Here is a 21,036-nt window from a genome sequence, read left to right as displayed (position 1 = left end):
CCCAGTTTTTAGCTGACCAACTCCCTTTGGCACTGGCCAGCACCAGGCAATTGACTGGGTACCCAAGACTGTTCAGGAGACAGATAAGAGATGCACCAGTGAGGTCTGTGAAGAGTCCACAGGAAAGAACCACTGGAAATTTCACTGCTGAGTACAACGATTCAAAACAGAATCCTCAAAGCAAAACAGCGAGCCTTTCAGTCATCTAGAATTCAACAATAAGCAAAGCAACATATCATCATGCTTTAAAATTTCTTGCAGTTTTTACCAATGCTTTATTGAGAAGTGAACTGCAATGCCTTTACACTACTCATTAGCCTTTGGTTACACTACACATTATTTGGTAGCCATGTAACTGAAGAAGTTAGGTGCTATTCAATCCAGAGTAAGACAAGGCAGAGGGTTTTATAGTTTGTGTAGCACAGGGAAATGCTACACATTTTCCTGCTGCTTGCAGGTGTGTACCATCACTTATTTTGGGAGGGGAGATCAAATGTCTAGTAGTAGGAAACTGTTGTTTCAGATACTCTTTTTCATTCATTTCCTAAGGCAGAATATACAGAGCATTTAAGCCAAATCTAGCCCCAGGCTTCTCCTGAAACAAAATTTATGAGTGAGTTCTTCCTAGTGCTGAAAGAGACAAGGGTCACTGTGAGTTAGCAACTATGACAGCTCTTCTCTTGGCTATCAATCAGCAGTCAGCAGCTGAACTGAAAGACAGAATTCTTTCTGCTGTACAGATTTATTCCCTATGTAAAATTTCTTTTTGCAAGACTGCATAAGGCTGCTCCTTAAAAGAGTTTTGCTTGGAATAGTGCAAGTAAGATTATGACTTTTATAAGCATGCTACTACTCCAGTCAAAATAAGCCTGACATTTTATTTTCTAGTACAGGAGATAGGACATGAAGCCTTCAGGATCCTTTGACTTCATAAAAAAAATATACTGAAGTTTCTTTTTGCCTCTTCATTGATGCTCATCAGTAGTAACACAAGAGTTGCTGTCGTTGCTAGTTTAAATCTAATCAGTGTGAAATGCAGTGAGCTTCTGGTCATGTATCTTTTGACAGTGTTTACTGAGATATTAACATAATCTATGTTCAAGAGGAGAATCTGTTTAAGTGCTCTTCAGAAAATGATTGCATATTCCTAACTGGAAACAATTTGCAGAGGCATCACAGGACAAGAGAAAAGGAATCTAAGTGAGGTCCCAGGGGACAGTTTTGGAGGAGTCTCTGAACAGGACTGATTCCTCTCTATTAAGCAAATTTCACAAACACTGTTACAGATTTTCTCCAGGAGTCTGAAAATGGGTCTCTTTTATACAATATACTTCACTAGCACTAAGTGAGAGTCACCATGTGGTTAGGATTCAAAATTTCAATCCAGTAGCCATCAGGATCCTGAACAAATGCAAGTCCTTTCATTTTACCTATTAGGGAAAAAAAAAAGATAAAATTAAGACTACATGGCTGGTTCTAAATGTCAAATATGACTACTTTGAAAAATATTTTTCCTTTTGCATGAGAATTAGTTCAAATTTAGATGGATAATTCTAAAAACATCCAGATTAGTTTTTAATCGGCATTAGATCTTTTATGCAAAACTGTCAATCCTACTCTCAATAAAGCTGTAGTTAAAAGTCACTTTGGAATTCCATCTTTTGTTGAGTGACATTTTTTGCATATGCCCCTGTAAGTGTTCATCCTTGAAATTCAGAAAAATATTTTTGTGCACTGGGGATGTTTTGGTATATTTTCTTGAGCTGGCTTTGCTGGTATAAAATCCCGTGTTCCTCTGCCCTGTTCATCTCCCACCATTCCCAACTCTACACTGAAATTTTACCATAAAATTTTTACCTCAGATATGGTTTACAGTACACTTCTGCATCACTTCATAAAGGAAAGAAATGCAGGACAGGACTATTATAAATTTTACTGTTGGAAAACATATTATTCCTTAAAACAGGGTCCCCAAAAGTTGTTTTCAACAGTAGATCAGGATAGCACAGCTTAATATGTTATCTTTAAAGTGTTAACCATACACTTGTAGTTATATTTGCTCCATTAAGTTATTTACTGTAACAGACCCAGCCTAGCTCTTAATATATTCTAGTCACATAAACAACTGAGAAAATAGATGTTTGATCAGTAAGGCAGGAAAATAAACCCCATGCTTGATCTCCCAGCCTGCTCTGCAAACAATGTGAAACCCAAAAACTTCCTCCTCCTCCTTAGCACTTGATGCATCAATTTTGCTTCTGAATTTTAATGAAGAGTTTTTGTTCGGCCCCCACCCCTTGTCTGCTTCAGGAGTTCTTTCTTGTGAATCTCTCCATATATAGTCTAAGCTTGTACTTCTATATTCTTTCATTCCTACCACTGCACTAAGTCAGCAACTCTCATTTCAAGCCTCTCACCATTTAACAAACAGATAAATTAAAAAAGGCTCAGAAACTCTACAATGCTAGAAATACCAAAATCTGTTCTTAATTCAAGAAACCAAGTTAAGTTTTCAGCTATATTTCTTATTTTGCTTCAGCTGAGAACACAGTGAATAAAATGAAAGTCACTTACATCTCTTTTTTCACATACACATTCTTTGCTTATATACTCTCCAGACATTTGTGCTATACATTATGCAAGCCAATTATGATACAGACTAAGGGGGCTATTCCTACCAGAGCTGAAAGAACAGTTAAAAATATATTAACTAGTAGGTTGTACAGTAGGTGTTAGGTGGATTTACATGAAAATAGCCAGAAAAGTCAAAAATGACTCAGTTTAAATGAGTGAGAACTACTATGTTTTCTGACTTATTTTGCTAAGACAAGAACAAAGCAGATATGACATGTGAATCTGATCCATGTTAGGGTAAATTCTGTAACAACTCTAGGCAGTTACAGTATACAGTCAGCAGTATACCTGACATGTAAACTATGACATCAAGAGAGAATGTGAATTTTACTGAAGGTCAGGCAGCATACAGAAGGCACATAGCAGACTGATGTATCATTGTTACTGGGATGGAACTATTGCCAGTTTTGCCCACTCTATAAGGTGGTACAGGGGTAACTGCTTCTAGAAACCTCTAAGCAGTGGAAATTCCTAGCAACACATTACTGAGCTTTCCAGGAAGATCTCATAGACAGTATATATTAAAACCAAAGAAAAAAAAATTACTTGCATTTCTGATCAAGACTTACCATCATCTGGTTTCTTCACAAATTTCACTCCTAGTTCTTCAAACCTCTTACAAGCTTTATAAACATCAGGAACAGCAATTCCAATGTGTCCTGTGCAAGAAGGTAAAAAGAGTGAAGTGCGTTATAAATATTGCTGAGTATTCTGTGAAAGAAGTTAGTTTAGTATTTCATGCTGTAGTTCATATAAACTATGACTATATTTAAGAAAAAATTCCAGGGTATTAACCTGATTCTTCTTCAAACCGTTGTCTTTTGACAATGCCTTTTAAATACGAATGTTAGAGTTGAAGTATCTTGTGTTGTTCAGACAAGAACTTTATTTAGAATAGGGAAAAACAAGATTTTCAATCAAACTGTTATATCAGCATGTTCTTCCTTGAAGCAGAGCTCCATAACAGGATGTTGTCATATTTGCTCTGTTTGACAGCACATGGAGTTTATCATTAATGCTGGTTTTGGAGAGAGTGACACTAGTGCTATGCAAGGACTGAGCTTACAAATCACTTCAGGAGCTTTAAATGTCAAGTGGCTGGACCAAATGTGAAAACTTATTTCACAGCAGTGACCTTTCAAGCACTCAGAGTATCAAATCAAGCCACACAAATAATATCCTCACTGCTACAGACAAACAGAATTGTCCTCCTACCTTAAAATCGTTAACTAGTGGATTATACAGCAGAAATCCAAGATTAAATCAGTTTAAGCACCATGATAATCTAATACACAACCACAACTGATGTTCTTCACTCAGTAGTTATAATTAGCATGTGTTTGCTCACCAAAGGATTAGATTCTTGATAAAGAGTATAACTATGGCTCATTACTCTGAAACACATTGCTTCATTTATTTTCATCATCTTTCAAAGTATACATGTTGAAAGAAGAGAGATAAAGGATGAAAGACAAGTTCCCTACTTTCTAAGAGTTAGTACATTTAATTTCAAAACTTAAAAACTATAAACACAAGACTAAAGACCTACCAAATCCTCGGGGATCTGAATTGCCATTGTGGTAGGACTGACTGTCATCATTTTCAGTGCCCCAGTTGCTGTAAGAAGTAATTATTACATATTGAAGAAAAGCATTAAAATTAACTAATCCTAAACATTCAGTTTCCTTGGGGAGGGTAAGATGTTTCTCCTAAAAAAACAAAGAATTTCAGCTGTTGGCTGCATACATTAAACTACAAAGATCTTCCCTAGTTATGGGCTCCAGGGATGGTCTTGGGACTAATCCAGTCATGTTCACATTCCTTCACTATTATTTAGGCTCTACATTTGAATGAGTCAGGAATACTCCTGTCTCATTGAGCTTAGGAGGTTTTGCTGCACAAATCAGTTGAACTACCCATCACTGAGGAACAGCAAGTGAGGGTAGCAGGTCATGCAGTTAAGTAAGACAGCATTTGGAAGATTGTGTCTGCACAATTATAATGATTAGCAGCGCTAACCAAATTGTCCTATTTACAGGAAGCACATGTTTTGACTTAATACCTCTTTAGATTAGATTCCAAAAGCAATAGTTACCCATTATTGGGGATCCAAAGAAAGGTCCCTAAATTACTTGCCCAGATGCCATGCATATAAAATATACCAAGTACTGTTTCATATTAATGTTCACCTAGCAGTTTGAAAGAGCTCTAAAAGAGGAAGATTAACCTTTCCAAGTATCCAATCTCGGATATATTCTAAGTTTGTATGACAGTGAAGATGTATCCACAATAATCATTAATTTTTTTTATTCAATCTAATGGGATTTACACTTATACTGTTTAATTAATGTTACCAACGTGTCATCTCTCCTTATATAAATACTTACTGTGTCAGTTCAAGTGTAGCTTTTCTAGAGAAGGTCCAGGGTGTTCTCTCAGCTTTATCTTTTGGGATATCGTTTTTATCTTCATACCCCAGGAAATAGAGTGAGAACTTCATAGTAGGAAAGTCAAATTTTTGAAGCAGTCTAAAGAGCAATAATTATTTTGAAATATTAACTGAAAAGGGTAGTCAGGCAACTTGCAAATAAACCAAGATGCTTCCCCTATAGAAAAGTTATTTTCATGAATTTTTGTTCTTCTATAATCCACACCCTAAAATAGCTACATTTTAAACTATCAAATAAAAATACCCCAGAACACATTACAAACCTACAAAATTTAAAAGAATCAGATGTTTAAAAAAACAAGCTATCAGTAACTGAATAGAAAAGTCAGTACAAAGGCTTGGATCTTCAGATTGTCATGCTGTTACTTCACTGTGTTTTCACAGGAAAACCTTTAACCACTTTAAAATTTCACCAAGGAATAAAAAGATCTACTTTGAATCTTACTCATTCTAGAAAGCTCACTGGTACCAGACAAAGTTTAAGAACACAGCAAACATACCTTTAGACAAAATACATTTACAGTTTCAACAGCTAGCTATAATCATAAAATCCCTTTCAGATGTGACAATTTAATCAATTAAAAATACATGAAGCATACTTTTTATGTAGGCATTTAACTGGAACAAGCAGGCATGCAAAATTAATCTAATTTCTTTTTTACAAGGTATTTAATTTTTATTTTCACACATTTTCACTACAGTGGAAGTAATTTATTTTACTTTGGTCAGGACTCATTTCAAGATGTTTAAAAACATAGCATTTTGTTTTGAAATAACTCAAATGCTAAGAATGCACAAAAAGCCCCAGCATAAACGTGTTAAGCTACTGCATAGCATCTGCCTTCCAAAAGCCCTCTCTCAAAGACTGAGCCTGGACTTTGTCTTCACCCTTTATTGACTTAATCTCATGTGATTGGTGGCAGTCATAAGCCTCCTCATTATAAGCACAGTCATAAAAGTTAGCAGTTAGCTGCAGGCTCAGAGAACATGAAGTAAGCAAGTTGTACCCTGATAATTAATGACCTATTTAAGAAAAAAAGAAATTTCTAGTTGAGGCCAATATTAGTTCATTTGCAGCTTAGGCATCTACAGCTTACTGCCAGACCATCCAACTAAGCATCAGCTGATGGGACAGCACTCTTTAGTTATTTAGACCAATTAATATAATTACATCCAAAAAAATAGTTATTTTCAGAAGAACAGAAAAAAACTCCAAACTTATCACAGCATACAAATTCTACTCACGTCATTCCAAGTATCCTTGTATAAAAATCCAATGATTTTGTAGGATCCTTTACTCTTAACATTGTCTGCTGAAATATAAAATCCTGTGGAGAAAAAAGGTTTATACTTTATACATCAACCAGAATTGAATTATGGGTATTAACAAAGATGCTGGTTAGTAATTACTCTAAAACCAGGAGGCTCAAAAGTAACAAAGAGAGTGTAAATAAAACCTTTTGTCCTGATTCTATACATACAAATTTGTGTTTAATAAATACATCTCTGTAACATAATGTTTAAAAAAAATAAACAATCCCGTGAGTGGTATCATTCAATATGTATTATCAGATGCATCAAAACAGAGTATCCTTGTATTTATTTTATGGGACTGTAGCATACATGAACAACTTCACACACAAGTGCAACAGACACATGAATATTCAATATTGAGCCTCCTAGACTCCTGAGCTCATTATTTTTATTATTTCATGGTACAGGTATTGAACTTCTGTCAAGCTTGGTTATATCTTGGCAGCATAAACCGACCTACCACTCTGTAAGCATATGTTCTTGAAGCTCCGAGGTAACTATATACCAAGAGGCTTGTGAACGACCAAGTGGATAAAAAGTGAGTGGTATAATGGTTGACAGAGGTAACGGGAAAAAAAAAAATTAAGAATTCAACTACAATGTTCTCCTAATAAAAAGTTAAAAGGTTTGGGGCGTTTTGACGGATTTTTGTGTGCCGCCCGGTCAGGGACTGGCCGAAGCGCTCCGGAGCGCTCGCTCAGAGCCAGGAGAGCCGCGGGCCCGGCCGAGCGCGCCCCGCGGGGAGCAGCGGCTCACAGAGGCGGGCCGGCCCGGCTGCCCCTCGCCACGACCCCGAACCCCGCCCGGCTACTTGAGAGACAGCCCGCCAGGGCAGCTTCGGCCCCGGCCCCGGCCCCGCCGGGACCCGGCCCGGCCCCATGCCGGCTCCCAAGCCCCGCACGTCCGCCCGCTGAGGCGCCGTGAGGGGACGGGGAAGGAGCGGGCGCCACAGCCCCGGGGCGCGCCCGTCACCGCCACCCACCCCACCTTGGTGCTGGCATCCGGCTCCGAGCAGGCAGCGTAGGCTGCCTCGTCCGTGAGCCCGCTGGGCTCCGCAGGGGCCGCCATGTCGGGAGAGGAGGGCGGAGAGGAGGAGGAGGAAGGGGAGGAGGAGGAGGCGGGAAGGCGGCGCTGCGCCCCGCTGCGTCCCCCGCCACCCCCGGCCCGGCCGCTCCGTCCCAAGGCTGCCTGAGGAGTGCTGCGAAGGTGTGAGATCGGATCGAGGTCTGCCGGTTCATTCCTAGCTCATAGCGAGCCCCTCAAGCTCTGAATCAAGCTTTTCAATTTTTGTGTTTCTTTTAGTCAGTAGTTTTATCTGCACAGTTATGATTAAGCAGCTACATTGTCAACGTCGTCTGTTTGGTTAATCTTCTGTTTTAAGGAAAAGAGAAAGCAATCCTGTGATGAATGGGCTGTCTGGACTAGAGCCACCAAGAGTGAAGTCAGCAAAACTGAGCAGTAAGAGGGAAAAAGATAATCCCAGCAATGGGCAATCGTGACCGCTGACTCATTGACCACCCACTCGAAACGGACCCCAGACTCCAATGTAAGGAAAAATTGCACCTATGGACACAACTAGCAGAGAGACGCAACTAGCTAATACGAGGTTGAGCACTAATTAATAGCAAGGTTATGTAATTTGTAACTAATGAATGCTGATGCCTTTGTTTGTTGAAATTTATAAATACTGTAAAGTTGTGATTATTGGGGAGTCAGCATTTTGTATGTTACCATCCAGCTCCCTACTTGGAGCAAACTAGAATAAAAAGTAGAAATATCTTGCCTCAGTGTGTGAGTTGATGCTGCACAGGTAACAAGCCTGCGTACAGGACAACATAAGGACCAAAGGGAAGGGGCTTCCCTGACTGTGGTATTACTTAGCTGAACGGTGACCTGACGATGCATCCCTACAGTTGCCACCGGGAGGCGAGGGTACCACACCAGTGCCAGAGCAGACATAGCTGATAACCCAGCTCCGCTGGAATGGTGCTGCTTTCGTAGGTCCTGGCAGTATCAGGCTGTTTGGGAATCCTGGCTTTCCTTATTATCATACTCATGGCAGCCTTGGTTTAGTGTTGACAGAGGTTGATTTCTGCTTTTGTCTCCAGGTGCTGGGAAAAGATTTCAAGTAGCATTTGTCACAGAATCACAAAATTGGGCAAATTGGAAGGGACCATAGTGGATCTGTTCCAATCTCCCTGCTCATGTAGTGTTACCCCGGAATACATGAAATGTGTCCAGATGGCTTTTGAATATCTCCAGGGAGGGACACTCCACAACCTCTCTGGGCAATTTGTTCCAGGGCTCAGTCACTCTCACATTAAGAATTTTCTAATATTCTGGTGGAACTTCCTGTGCCTCACTTTCTAGCTTTTATCCCTTATCCTGTTGCTTGGCTCTCCAGAGAAGAGTCTGGAAATATCCTCCTGGCACTCTCCTCCCACCCCCACCCCCCCCTTAGATATTTTTACACATTGATGAGGCCCCCTTTCAGTTGTCTCTTCCCCCTCTGGAGTTACACACTGCCCTTTAGTATGAAAATATCATTTCAGGCCTAAGAGTGGAGGATAATATTTCCCTTAAAAATGCAGAATGAAAACCAGGATTGAATACCCTATGTGGAAAAAAAAAAAAAAAAATTACAACTCCACACGTTTTATAACGGAGAGCAAAGCCCTTCTGCAGCGCCGAGCTCCGTCTGCGTTTCTCAAGTAACTTCCCTAGGCTCATTTACCCATACCAACGGCGCGGGCAAGCCGTTCCCAGGCACACGAGGTCTTTACGGTGGAATGACGGTTCCATTCTGGGACTCCAATTTTGGCCGGCCGTGCGCGGGGCCGCAGCGGGCGAGCGTCGGCAGCGCCCTCTGAGCCCCGCGGCTGCCGGGGGGCGTTGGAGCCGCCGGCCCGCAGCGGTTACGGGCTCCTGGTACCGGCCCCGGCCCCTCCGCCGAACCGGGAGGAGTCTGCCCGCGGCGGGCGCTGGACCGCCCGCTCCGCCCGCTGAGGGAAGCGCCGGTGAGCGCTGCGCTGCCCGCCCTGTGAGGAGACACAGCTCCGGCCAGGTGGGTGAAGATCTTCGCCCGCATCTCTCTGCCAAAGCTGACGTGCAGGCTAAGGCAGCTCAGCTTCTCAGAAGAGAGCCGAAAGGCTGTATGTCCCAATACTCGGGAATCCTCCACTTCTTCCTTCTCATTCTCCTTCAACCCTAAGATGATTCGTGCTGGAAGCCAGACCTACTTTCCTTGAATGAGCAGTTCCTGTAGAGAAGGTTTGGGGGATCCTGGAGGGAAGGAAAGGAGGTTTTGACATAAAAGCGTGTTTGTTATTCCATCCAGGAGAAGGGGGCAGATGGAGCTCACACAGGTTTTTGAAAAGTGTGAGAATCTCACCTGAGCCACCAGGTATCTTGAGTATAGATTTTGTAGAGCCAGGGACGATGCCAGGATAGAATGCAGCCTTTGTGGGTTTTTGAAAGAAAGCTGTGAGAACTTCACCTCTCTCATCTTGTGCCTTGGGGGAAAGTATCAGCTAAAAGTGAACCAAAGGCAGGGAAATTAGCATTCAACCTATTCCACTTGAGTGGAATAATCAAGGAGGTAAGCATCACTGCTAACCTTGTAGATGACCCGGCCAGTCATAGAAACATGAAGAAAAAGAAATAAATATAATTAATTTACATTTCACTTTTTTTTCCCCCTAACTGTCCTTAGTTTGTTTTTTTGGTAGTACATTTACTTCAAGGTAGAGATTAACACTTTCTATAGCAGGTGATTGCATGCGTAAAACCATAGAACATCAGCCAATTTGTCACCTACTACATGGGCCAAAGTAAGGAGCTAGTAATGTACTACCAGGTGTTGCTTTTCAGGTGTTGCTTTTTATGTCAGCCTCACCTTTGATTTTTTATTTCCCAAATCAGGTAATAATGTCTAAGAGAGTATATAATGCTGTTACAGCAGTGGTAGGCTGCCCTTAGGCCTCATGTTAACTAGTAAAGAATTCTTGATAGTTATCTTGATCCTTGTTGTAATAGTACACTGAGCAGAACAGCAATTTCTGTGTATGCAAGTCTTTTCTAAGTTGCTGAATTTGAGTATATATTTTAGAAACTAAAATTTAAATAAGTCATTTGTGTTTGAAACCATTTCTATTTCTCAGTAATCAGATATGCACTGAAATTATTTATATTTTAAAACATATTTATTTTGTAGAGAGGCATTCACTCCACAAACCGCACGTGTATGAAAAATTGTTTTAAAAAATGTTTCAATCTTCATTTTGACATTTGTAACCGATCATAAAAATGTATATAATGTCTGGCATTTTAAGAACTCAAAGAGGATTCAATGAGACTATTAAATTTATATGCCTGGAAAGTCAGTTTTGTGATGGTCCTGTCTTCTGCAAAAGGTAGACTTGAAATGTTACTTGGATTGTTAAAAACATAATCTTTTCTTTTCAAATTTCAGATTTTAGAATGGCGGGAGCACCAAAAAATACTAAAAAAGGTTCAGGCACTGCAGAAGACGTACCTAGACCTTCTCTGACCGCTCAACGATTAGCGAGCATTTCCTCTTCGTCTCGTTCTTTTGGAAGTCAAAGTTTTTCTAAGATTTACCGCCCTAGTGGAGTTCCGAGCGTGCAAAGTCACAAAGCAAAAAAGGTTATAAGTTTCTGGTTCTTTCCTCAGATCATTAAATTCAGTTTATATGAATCATTATTTTAAATGATAATCATTAGTTTAAATTTTTTATTTATTGATTTTATTTTTTGTTTAGACTCAGTTCTTTTACTAAATTATTTCTGGGAGAAAGTGAGTCTTTTTCCCCCATGTTTGTAATATTTTAAAATTTTAAAATAATAGATGTCAGAAGCAGGATATATTAGCTGAATAATTGACATAGAAGCAAAGCTGTACTTAGCTTTGTTCCTGCAAATATTTACCCATCCTAGATACTTTATTTCAAATGGATGTTTTAACCTTTCTGTATTAATTTAATAAATTGAAATTTTGATTGTGAACAAGGAAGCCAGTAAATGTCATGTAAAAAATCTTAAAATCTAACTGTAATATTCTTAATATTTGTTTTTCTTTGACATATCCTCAGATTTTACTTTACATCTTATAATAATACTTAATAATTTGTTCTTCTGTTAGCCTCTGAAAATTTAGGTATTCTAAAATTAGGTCATTTTGCAGCTGTAAATACAAGACAGTAGATTTCAGCATTAGTCACAAGTTAAGTAGCAGGTCATTGTTGTGATTACTTTGTGTATTTTTAGCTTGAAAGTCTTGCTTAATGTTTTAGATTCAATATGAAAAAGCAAGAGAAGATCGAAGAGCAAAAGTTAATGCTTTATATAAGTACATATTTGAAGTTCTCAGTGCCAGGGTAGGCTTAGACTTAGCAACTGTGGAGGAAATGATATTGGACGTCCCTTCGGTGAGTCTGTTCTGTATTCCTGTTGATTTAAAATATTAGTAAAAATATGTAGCAGATTACCCCTTTGATAGAAAGTATTTTCCATCATTCTGATTGTTTCTGCCAGAAAATGTGATTACTAAGGCATACCATCAATTTAAAAGGACACCTGACTAAATCTTTCAGCTGAGTTTCCCTGCAGATTTGCAAATATCCCCAATTTTTGATTGTGGCTTTTTCATCTTTCTTACCTCAAGGAAAATATAAATACTGCTGTTATTGTGATCAAAGGGTTTCTTTTCACCTCTACCAGTTCCAAACAGTTTAATCCATCTTAGACTGACTTTATTATGTTCTAATTATGATAATTTTGATTTTTAGGCAATTTCTCAATGAAATTTCTAAGATAGTGCAAAAGTATGTAACTTACGGGAGCATTTTGAAAATTAGCATGTTGTTAGTAATAAGAAGGAAGATTAATCCTGCACTGTTTAAATACTATGGAAATGTTTGAAAGACCCACTAAGAAATTTCAGTTTTGAGCACTTTATTTATGTTTGGATGTTTAAAAGATTGAGTTAGATGGGTTTGCAGAGTGTATAGCTCTCAAATCTGTGGAACTTCTGAAAGCTTTCATTATTTTTGTGTGTTTAGTGTTGTCTTTCATGATTTTTCAAAGTAATTAAACAAACAGGAGGGACCAGTTAAACTGCACATTTAATAGATTATCAAAGCTCAGTATGGCTGTTGTGAAAAGATACAACTCAATTTCCCTGATTACGTTTTTGTTATTTGACTGTTGTTCCACCTCATTGATGTTATTTTTGTCTGTTAAGAGAGATTTGACTTAGCATTTAAAACTCAGCCAGCTAATATCTCCTTTGATAAAACAAATCAATTCTTAGAACTTCAGTTTTACAGTTACAAGCCAAATTTAGCCTTGCTCCAAATTTGTTTGGGTTTTCTTTGTTTATTGATATTTTTATATCATAAAATGTACTTAGCCTCATTTGTTTGGTTTTTTTGTGCTTACACAGCATAGAGGTGTGCTAAGTGTTGTCCCTTTTTTACATTTGCTAAATGATATATAGTTTTAAATCATTCTGATTTAATGTGAAACTGCTGTTCTACACCAAGTTTGACTAATCCCAACACTTGAGAAATTTAGAAATTTCGGGTTCTTGAGGGGTTTTTTTGTATTTGGTTTTGTTTGGGTTTTTCTGTTTGTTTACTTTTGTTTGGGTTTGGCTGGGTTGGGGGCTTTTTTTGGCTGTCACCAGGACCATCTGAAAAATTATTTCAGATGGTCCTGGTGACAGCCAAAAAAATATAGTTGAGTGTAAAATGTAAAAAAATGTAGTTGAATATTTTCCTGCTCCTGGTTTTAGTTTATTTATAAACAGTTTAGGCTTCTGGGGCTGTGTCAACATTGTCCCTCACCAAATTGTCATTTAATAAATTATCATAAACATATGTCTTTGATATCCATGACTTATGTTTTGCCCTTTAAAGTGTTAGCCTGTGTATATATTCACACAGTGGGTGTGAGAGCCACATGGACTTGAAACAGCAGATTGATTCTTTGCAGAATCAGTAGCTGTGAGAACAGCTCACATCTTACCTTCTGTATAGAATCATAAAAGCACCAAAGTTACTGTTTGTCCTCCTCTTCCTCACAAGCTGGAGTCTTTCTTGTAGTAGTGAACTTTTTCCTGCTTTTTTTCACTGTGCTTTCAGCACTTTAACAATTTTTTCTTTCACTATTTTGGGGGTGGCTCTTTTTAATGTATTTTACTCTGGTTTAACCTTGTTATTCACTAATGCTGTTAAAAAAAGCCAAATGCACTTCTAGAGCTGGCTTGCTTTTACTTCTTTTATTTTCATGCAATGTTGTCTTCTCACAAGAGTGGCTTGAAGTTCTGTCAACCTGGGTGTCACTCATTTTCCCATCATTGTTCTGATTCAGCTTTAATATTTATTTGGGGGAAAAAAACATGCTTGAAAGAAATATACCACAACTAGAAGTGTATCCTTTGTCCCTGAACAGGTGATGCATCTCCACACATGCTTGCTAAACTTCTGACCTTTTTTTTTGGTGAGGAGGAAGCCACTACCATGGCTGAGTCCTTTTGTTGGACACTTCCTATCTTCTCACAATATTTGAGGATAAACATTTGGGGATAAACAGTGCCAAAAAAACTTTAAACAGTAGCATGGTCAAATTAGTTTTGTACCTCTTAGAGGCACATAATAATATTTTGAGTAACACATATTCACTCTTTGTTTTAACAGTTTGATGCCTTTGATTCCTTTTTTGCCAAGGGAGGAAAAAAATCATTGAAAATTTTTTATCAAGAAGGAGATCCACGAGGAATAGGTAGATGTTTAGCAATATTAATACAGGCACATGTAACAGTGCATTCTGTTGTTCATTTCATTTGAAGTTTCTCAGAATAAAATGGGCTTTTGCTTGTTCAGAATTTTGCAAGCTTTTGCTCTGAGGAATGAATTCATATTTTAAATGTTTGCTTCAAGTCAAATTGTTTAAGAAAAAAAAATTGCAATTTTAGTCATTCCTGGAAAAAAGACTATAAAGTGTTATCCCGAAGTGCTGAATTGATCGTGACTTTTTCATACATGAGTTTTGCCCACCGTTCATTAGAAAGCACTTTGGTAAAACCTTTCTCTGAATTTTCACTTACTATATTTGAAATTTTTTGTGTTTCACACGCGTGGCAGAGAATTAGAATGTAATGTCCGAAATCCCTCATGATTCACTAATTACTGCAGATATTGTTCTGTTACTTATTTATATTGAGCTATCAAATTGCATAGGAATATATCCACAGAGGACCTAAGGCCCTCTCAAAATCACTCTTTTTCTCACTTAGACCTGACATCTTTTTTGGTAGGATAAATGGAAATACAGTAACTTAGTCACCAACAAATTGTTTCAGAACTCTGGGCCTGAGCAAATTCCCTTTTCAGTGCATTACAAAGCACCCAAATAGGTTTGTAAGTTACACATTATACATTTGGTGTAGTTTTCTAATAGTGTGGTTAATTAAACTTAGAAATGATACTGGTTTGTTCTCTGACGAAAGAAGAAAATGAATTATTTATATGTTCAATTTTATTTCCTATATTGATTTTAAGCATTTTATAATACCCTTATTTTTAAAAAGAGTCATACCTATGAAATTTCTTTTCAGAGTGTGGTCGGGTAATTCCAGATGTTGAAAAAGGAAGTAAAATTTTTCAATTTTATTTGGAGAGGACACCAGACAAAATGCTAGGACTATGCTTATATTTCATTCGCTATAAGAATGACACGTCCATAAATGACAAAACTATACACGAGGTACTCTCTCATTTATTTAAAAAACTAAAAGCTTTAAAAGCAGCTATTTTTTGTTTCATTATTTTTCTCACAGTTGTCACATAAATAAAGTTACTGGTAACTTTTTGCTCTCCATCTTGGGTAAACAACAAATAGCTATATTGCTTCAGCAAATACTGAAGTGAATGTGAATTTAGTGTCTTACAGGATTCTTGTAAAGAAATAAACATTAATTTCTCATTCTCCTTGGTATTTTTCAAGTGGTCAAAGCTGCTAAGTATATTTTAATTGTGATCAAAATCCCTAAGCTACAAGGAAACACTGAGAAGACTTTATTGCATATACCAAGAGACAAAAAGTTTACCTGTACCTTTTTATGTGTTTTGATAAATAAAAATGTTTACAAAGTAAACATTTATTCTGTGTAAATCATGTAGCATGAGATTTTCTGCTTTACAAGACAAATTCTTAGTAAGTGTGGGCTTCATTATTATTCATAGCTACATATCTTAGTATTTGGGCAGTGCTTAAGGGACTGTAAATTGATAATAAATAGTTTCACATATGTATTTTGTAATTAGTATTATTTCAAATTATTCAGACAGAAAATCTGTTGTTAGTTTATGTGCTTTATATTTCATATTAAAATACTCTATTGCTTTTGAGACCCAAGAAGGTGAAGGAGAAAAAAAACTATCAGAAGTAAGATACAAGTTCTGTCTTTATCAAGAGCCTCACTATTGGTCATAGATACCACTTTTCCATCAAATACCTTTCCAAATAATTCCAAATGCTAAAGGGATAAGGAAGGAAATTTATGTTCAAGGAAGTTTGTTACATGATGTACATTAATACTTGTTTATTTTAAGGACATTTTAATTAGTAGAATATTAGAAATTGTCAGACCTTGTAAAGTTTTGTTTTGGAGAGTAGGTAAAAATTTAACTTGATTCAAAATAATATATATTTAGTCAGATAATTGCTTTTTATATAATTTCAGATAAGGACATTCAGAGAGTTTTTTGCTACTTGCAATTCATGAATTGGTACCTAATTGTGGGTGAGGGCATTTTTCTACCATTTCAAAATTTCCAAACTCTGTGTGATAGACAAATAAATGATGTAACAAAAGCATAACTAGACAGCTTTTTAAAACAGTATTAAATAATTATAGACTTCCCTTTTTTATGAAATACTATCTTACGGGCACAATGTAGGTGTGTAATATAATGATTTTCTCTCCTTAAATGAATGTTTTGTTTGGCATATTAGAGTGCTTTTATAAAAATACATAGAACTAATAATACTGTTTCTAGTGTAAGTTACTGCTTTGATAACAATAATATTTTTACACTGCAGGAAATTTCCTTTGGTGTTTTGGATGCCACTGATGGACTCCTACCTGGTATTAAAGATGTAATAGAAAAGGTTTTTCTCCCTGCTATCCTTGAAACAAGTAATTGGGGTGATTTAGGTCAGTCCAAAGAGGATACAAAACACAAGCAGAAATTTGTGGAAACAATTAAGAAATACATTTCATTTTTAGGAGGTAAGCATTGCATTTAGGAAACAAACTAGAGGAATTCTGCTTAAGGATTTCTATTTAAAGGCAGTAGTGCATAAATAAGGAACTTCTCACATTCTGCAAGGAAAAATAAAATTATCCATTACTTGCACAATATATACATGGGTGGATTATTTTCTTAAGCAAATAGTGACACATTGCTTTTAAGGAATACTACTGCATTTAAAATCAGATATTTCTGCTTCATGTGAGTGCAGTAAATTGCTATTATATCAAAACAACACTGGCTGCAGTTTTCAAATTTAAATTGCTTTGACTGGTGGAAATTTATTTTAAAGTCTTAATTGGTTTGATATTGTAATTGTCTTTTTCTCAGGTGCTGCAGCATGCATTGAAGGAACAGTTGAGTTGAAAAAAGTAGATCACATTAATTTTTCTGAACTCCAGACGTTTGATAAAATAACTGCAGCTGCTGACAGTCATGACACAGTTAACCAGCTAGAGGAAGTACTTATGATATGGTATAAACAAATTGAACATGTAAGTTGCTGTTTTAACGCATCAATTCAGCAGGAATATGGATGAATATTTATAAATTATATGAGACTTGCCTGAAGTTTGCCAAAGGCTTCAGCTGCATCTCCACTCAAATTAAGAGAAGCACTCTGCTTCTATGCACAAGGAAAGTTAAGTATGTAGTCCTTATGCCTAGGAATTTACAGTCTAGTGAGAAAAAGAGTTTCTGAACACTTAATTCACAAATAGTAAGAAGAGAACAAAGTTGCAGGACTAATAACACTGATGAGGCCCACATATGTATATAGAGCATACCTAACTGTACATTACCTGTTAAGTAATTACCTGTTAAGTAGTTCCCACTTGTGGTGGGAAGTACTGCTCTTAGAAAGATTTTTGAGCAGGCCCAGCAGTGCCATATTTTATCCTGTATAAGTCTTCCATGGTAAGGTCTCAGTTACCCAAGTCTGAAACTTCCGTGAAAAAGAGAGAATCCTTCATCAAAATATCAATCTTTGTAGGCAGGGACATACAATACTAGAGTTAGTGTGTTTAGCTCAAAAGAATAAAAATGTTAAAGACATGTAAAAAGAGCTGTCTGCGCATTTATCAACATACAAATGGATAAACTTATGACTGATATCTGATACTTTTATTAAACTAGTTTTTGAAGCTCTGGATAAGTGAAATTACATTTGGTGCATTTCAATCCACAGATGCTGGTTAAAGGCTTATCTGTATATGTTGATATTCACCCAGGGTTTGACAGCAATTTGTATCAATTGCCCTAATTTCAATTTAAAAGGATGATTAAGTGCAATTCAAACTTTGAAAGCTTTTCCAAATGGGAACCATTTTCATGTGTCAGTAACTGGAAGCTTGTTCTTTTCTAAGTGAATTTCCTCAAGAGCATTTCTTCTCTATAATGACTTGTCTATTTCCTGTGCTTTTTTTTTTTTTTCAATTGGGTTGCAGGTCCTGACTGAGAGCAAACAGCTAAGGAGAGAAGCTAAGGATTCAGGTCCACTGATGGAACTGGAGAACTGGAAATACATGTCTGCTAAATTGAACTTTATTATTGAACAGATCAAAGGACAAAACTGTAAAGCTGTTATCAATGTTCTGAAAGTTGCACACTCTAAAATACTAAAGGTAATAATTATTTTCTTTTTTTATCCTGTTTTTTTTACTATAAAGTTTATTGTTTGTTTATCTGTTTTTATTTCATCTAAGAGAGATTTGCCAAGGAGAATTAGAAGAGGAAAATTTAGATGTGTTGCTGTGTGCTGAATGTATCAAGACAAAGAACAAGACATTTCAGGGATGCAGCCAAAAATGAATATAAAATACATTATATGTGCAATAAATACAATAAGTTAACTTTTATTGCCTGCTTTGGCAACGCCTCTTAAAAATTCATTTACAAATTTGCTTCTGGCAAGTGAGTGCAAGTTAAAGCAATAGTTCACTATGTATGAAGTTTTTCACAGCGCTCTTTTCCCACTAGTCATGGCAAGAATTAGATGGCAAGATCACAGATGCAGCAAATGAATCAAAGGATAATGTGAGATACCTAAGCACACTTGAAAAAGTTTGTCAGCCCCTTTATACCACTGATGTTGTAAGTATGCCTTTCACCATTCTTTATGCATAGTTTAAGTATTTACATTAAAATCCTAGAGCAAAATAAAGTTTCCTTTCCTTATATTTACTTAATAGTATTTTTTCTAATTTATATTTCTAGTTTTCCTGATCTTTTTCTAAAAGCTCATCAACCTAAATGTTGAAGCATTATTTTATGATCTATTTCATAAAATATAGTATTTTGAAAATATGTATTTAGTAAATAAGCATAAGTACATACGATTATCTAATAAGTCAATCCTGGTATTATTTTTAAAAGCAATTAAACCAGCTACATATTTTATAATGCAAAAATCTCTAAATATGCCTTCCCCTGAAAATGCCCTATGTGCCAATGATCACATAACTGTAACCAAAGTACCAAAATTTCAGTTATTTATAAAATAATGAAACCTTATAAGGTCCTAAATGGGCAAAACTTTTTTTTTTAATATAGAATACAGTATTAACTGCTTCTATTTGCAGAAGTCCCTGCCAGTCAGAATTTAGACAATTGGTTGTTCAGGTACACCATTCAGTGGTAATTCAAGATATTAGATATTTGGTATAATAACTATGAGTTATTATAACAGGTGTATTGCAGAATAGAATGAAAGAAATAAATACCCTAGAAAAATAGTGCTCATTCTCCTTTGTTTTTGAGTCCTTCATGTTTTGGTCCTATATGCCTCCAGCCCTCTGTCAGGAAGTGCTGCATTTCTTTTGAATCTCTGGCAGCTTAGGATCCTACTACAAGGTTGTAACTGAGGGCAAGCAAAAGGACTTTGATAATATATGACATGGAGGTCATATCGCATGGAATAGTATAAGAAGCAAATATGATTAGCAGTGTCACTGAGCTGTTTGTCTTCAGCTCTTCAAGGTATCACAAGAGGGTGCCAGGTACCAGGCCATAATAATGAACTATTTCATAGGTGTTATAAAGTTCTTTGTATCACAAACAAAGACAGACATTAGTGGGTGCAAACCCATTGAAGAGTTCATAATTTTACTAATACAGGATAGTTAATTAGAGTTCTTTGTTTAGTCTGGAACAGTTTGGAACCATGTGATTTTCTGTTTAATCAAGTTCCTGAGATCAAGGTAATTTAGATAAGATTTTCTATGATAATTGGCTTAAAAACAATGATTTCCAAGCTTAATATATCTTGTTTTAAACAGACCTTCATTCTGTGCAGAGTTGCATTTGGTATCTGGTGTGGACAACTCTTTCATATATTAGTGAATAAGGAATGGAATAAGGAATATGTGTGGATTTATGATGCTATTTGGTGTGTGCATAAAATATGATATTTAGTGTATGCAGTATCACATAGTGAACATTTGTGCTGAAGTAGGTTAAATGCTCAGTCTGAATTTTCATATATTAACTTGAGGCTTTGAATCAGAGAAATTTCTACACAGTCCAGTATTCAGGGTTTTATTTTCTGTCAAGGATTGAAAAAGAAAACCTATAGAGTCAGAATCTCCTGATTCCATTTCAGGGCTGGTGTTGGTAATGAACGCTATGGACACAGATGGTTTTTTTTATACTATATAGCATTTATTCACACTCTTGCTAAATGCAAATGCCTTCTATGTCTATTCACAGTATGAGTTTGAATTTGGAACTCAAATTTAATTACAGGAGCTTGGCTTCTCCGTTGAGCGGTGACAGCCCAAATTTCTTGATGTTATGAATTGCAACTTTGACAAGTTCCTGATAATGAATTATAATGTTTTGTCTTTTGTTTTGTTTTGGGTTTTTTTCCCCACCAAAATACTTTGGAAGTGTTTGAGCTACTGAGTATTTGTAATGCCACTGTATGATTTTAACAATGTGAACATTGATTTCACAAAATATGTGAAAAATTTAGGTGTTTCATATGCTTGAAGGAATTAGGCATTTTTTAATGCAACTTACATTGTGACAATTATTTAATGAGTTTACTGAAGTGTCTGAATAAAACATTTTATGTAAAGATTGTTATCACAATGAAAGTACATTAGCAGCCTTACCTGAAGGAAAACAAAAGCAACCATCACAGAAAATTGCTGGCAGAAAAATACTTCCTATTGCATCAAAAAATGCAACCTTTAGACTTTGAATCAGTGTTCAATTATGTTCATCAAAATATGATATTAAAATTATTTTATCTTTTAACATCTTTAATCTGATTTCTTAGCTAATGATCAAACTTACCCATTTA

At 36.6% G+C, this 21,036-nt stretch overlaps 2 protein-coding genes across 2 annotated transcripts in view; one reads left to right on the top strand and one right to left on the bottom strand.

Moving 5' to 3' along the window:
• Positions 1–251: 251 nt before the first annotated feature.
• On the bottom strand, positions 252–7,540 carry GLO1 (glyoxalase I). Its single transcript, XM_059841382.1, has 6 exons — positions 7,385–7,540; positions 6,329–6,411; positions 5,022–5,162; positions 4,184–4,251; positions 3,204–3,293; positions 252–1,430 (listed from the first exon to the last, which is right to left on the bottom strand). The coding sequence occupies exons 1-6, from the start codon at positions 7,463–7,465 to the stop codon at positions 1,342–1,344; spliced, it is 552 nt and encodes a 183-aa protein (XP_059697365.1). The 5' UTR covers positions 7,466–7,540; the 3' UTR covers positions 252–1,341.
• Positions 7,541–10,872: 3,332 nt separating this feature from the next.
• The window catches only part of DNAH8 (dynein axonemal heavy chain 8), a 115,685-nt gene continuing 105,521 nt past the window's right edge, over positions 10,873–21,036 (top strand). The window contains exons 1-8 of the mRNA XM_059843348.1: positions 10,873–11,062; positions 11,709–11,843; positions 14,115–14,199; positions 15,035–15,183; positions 16,522–16,711; positions 17,064–17,227; positions 18,179–18,355; positions 18,711–18,824. Of these exons, the coding sequence (XP_059699331.1) occupies positions 10,877–11,062; positions 11,709–11,843; positions 14,115–14,199; positions 15,035–15,183; positions 16,522–16,711; positions 17,064–17,227; positions 18,179–18,355; positions 18,711–18,824 (1,200 nt within the window). The 5' untranslated portion in view covers positions 10,873–10,876. The remainder of the gene's footprint in view (positions 11,063–11,708; positions 11,844–14,114; positions 14,200–15,034; positions 15,184–16,521; positions 16,712–17,063; positions 17,228–18,178; positions 18,356–18,710; positions 18,825–21,036) is intronic.

This window comes from Haemorhous mexicanus, chromosome 3, assembly GCF_027477595.1.
Source record: "Haemorhous mexicanus isolate bHaeMex1 chromosome 3, bHaeMex1.pri, whole genome shotgun sequence".
NCBI classification, from domain to species: domain Eukaryota; kingdom Metazoa; phylum Chordata; class Aves; order Passeriformes; family Fringillidae; genus Haemorhous; species Haemorhous mexicanus.
The sequence above is the reverse complement of the archived record's forward strand: the minus strand, read 5'-3'. Positions and strand labels throughout refer to the sequence as shown.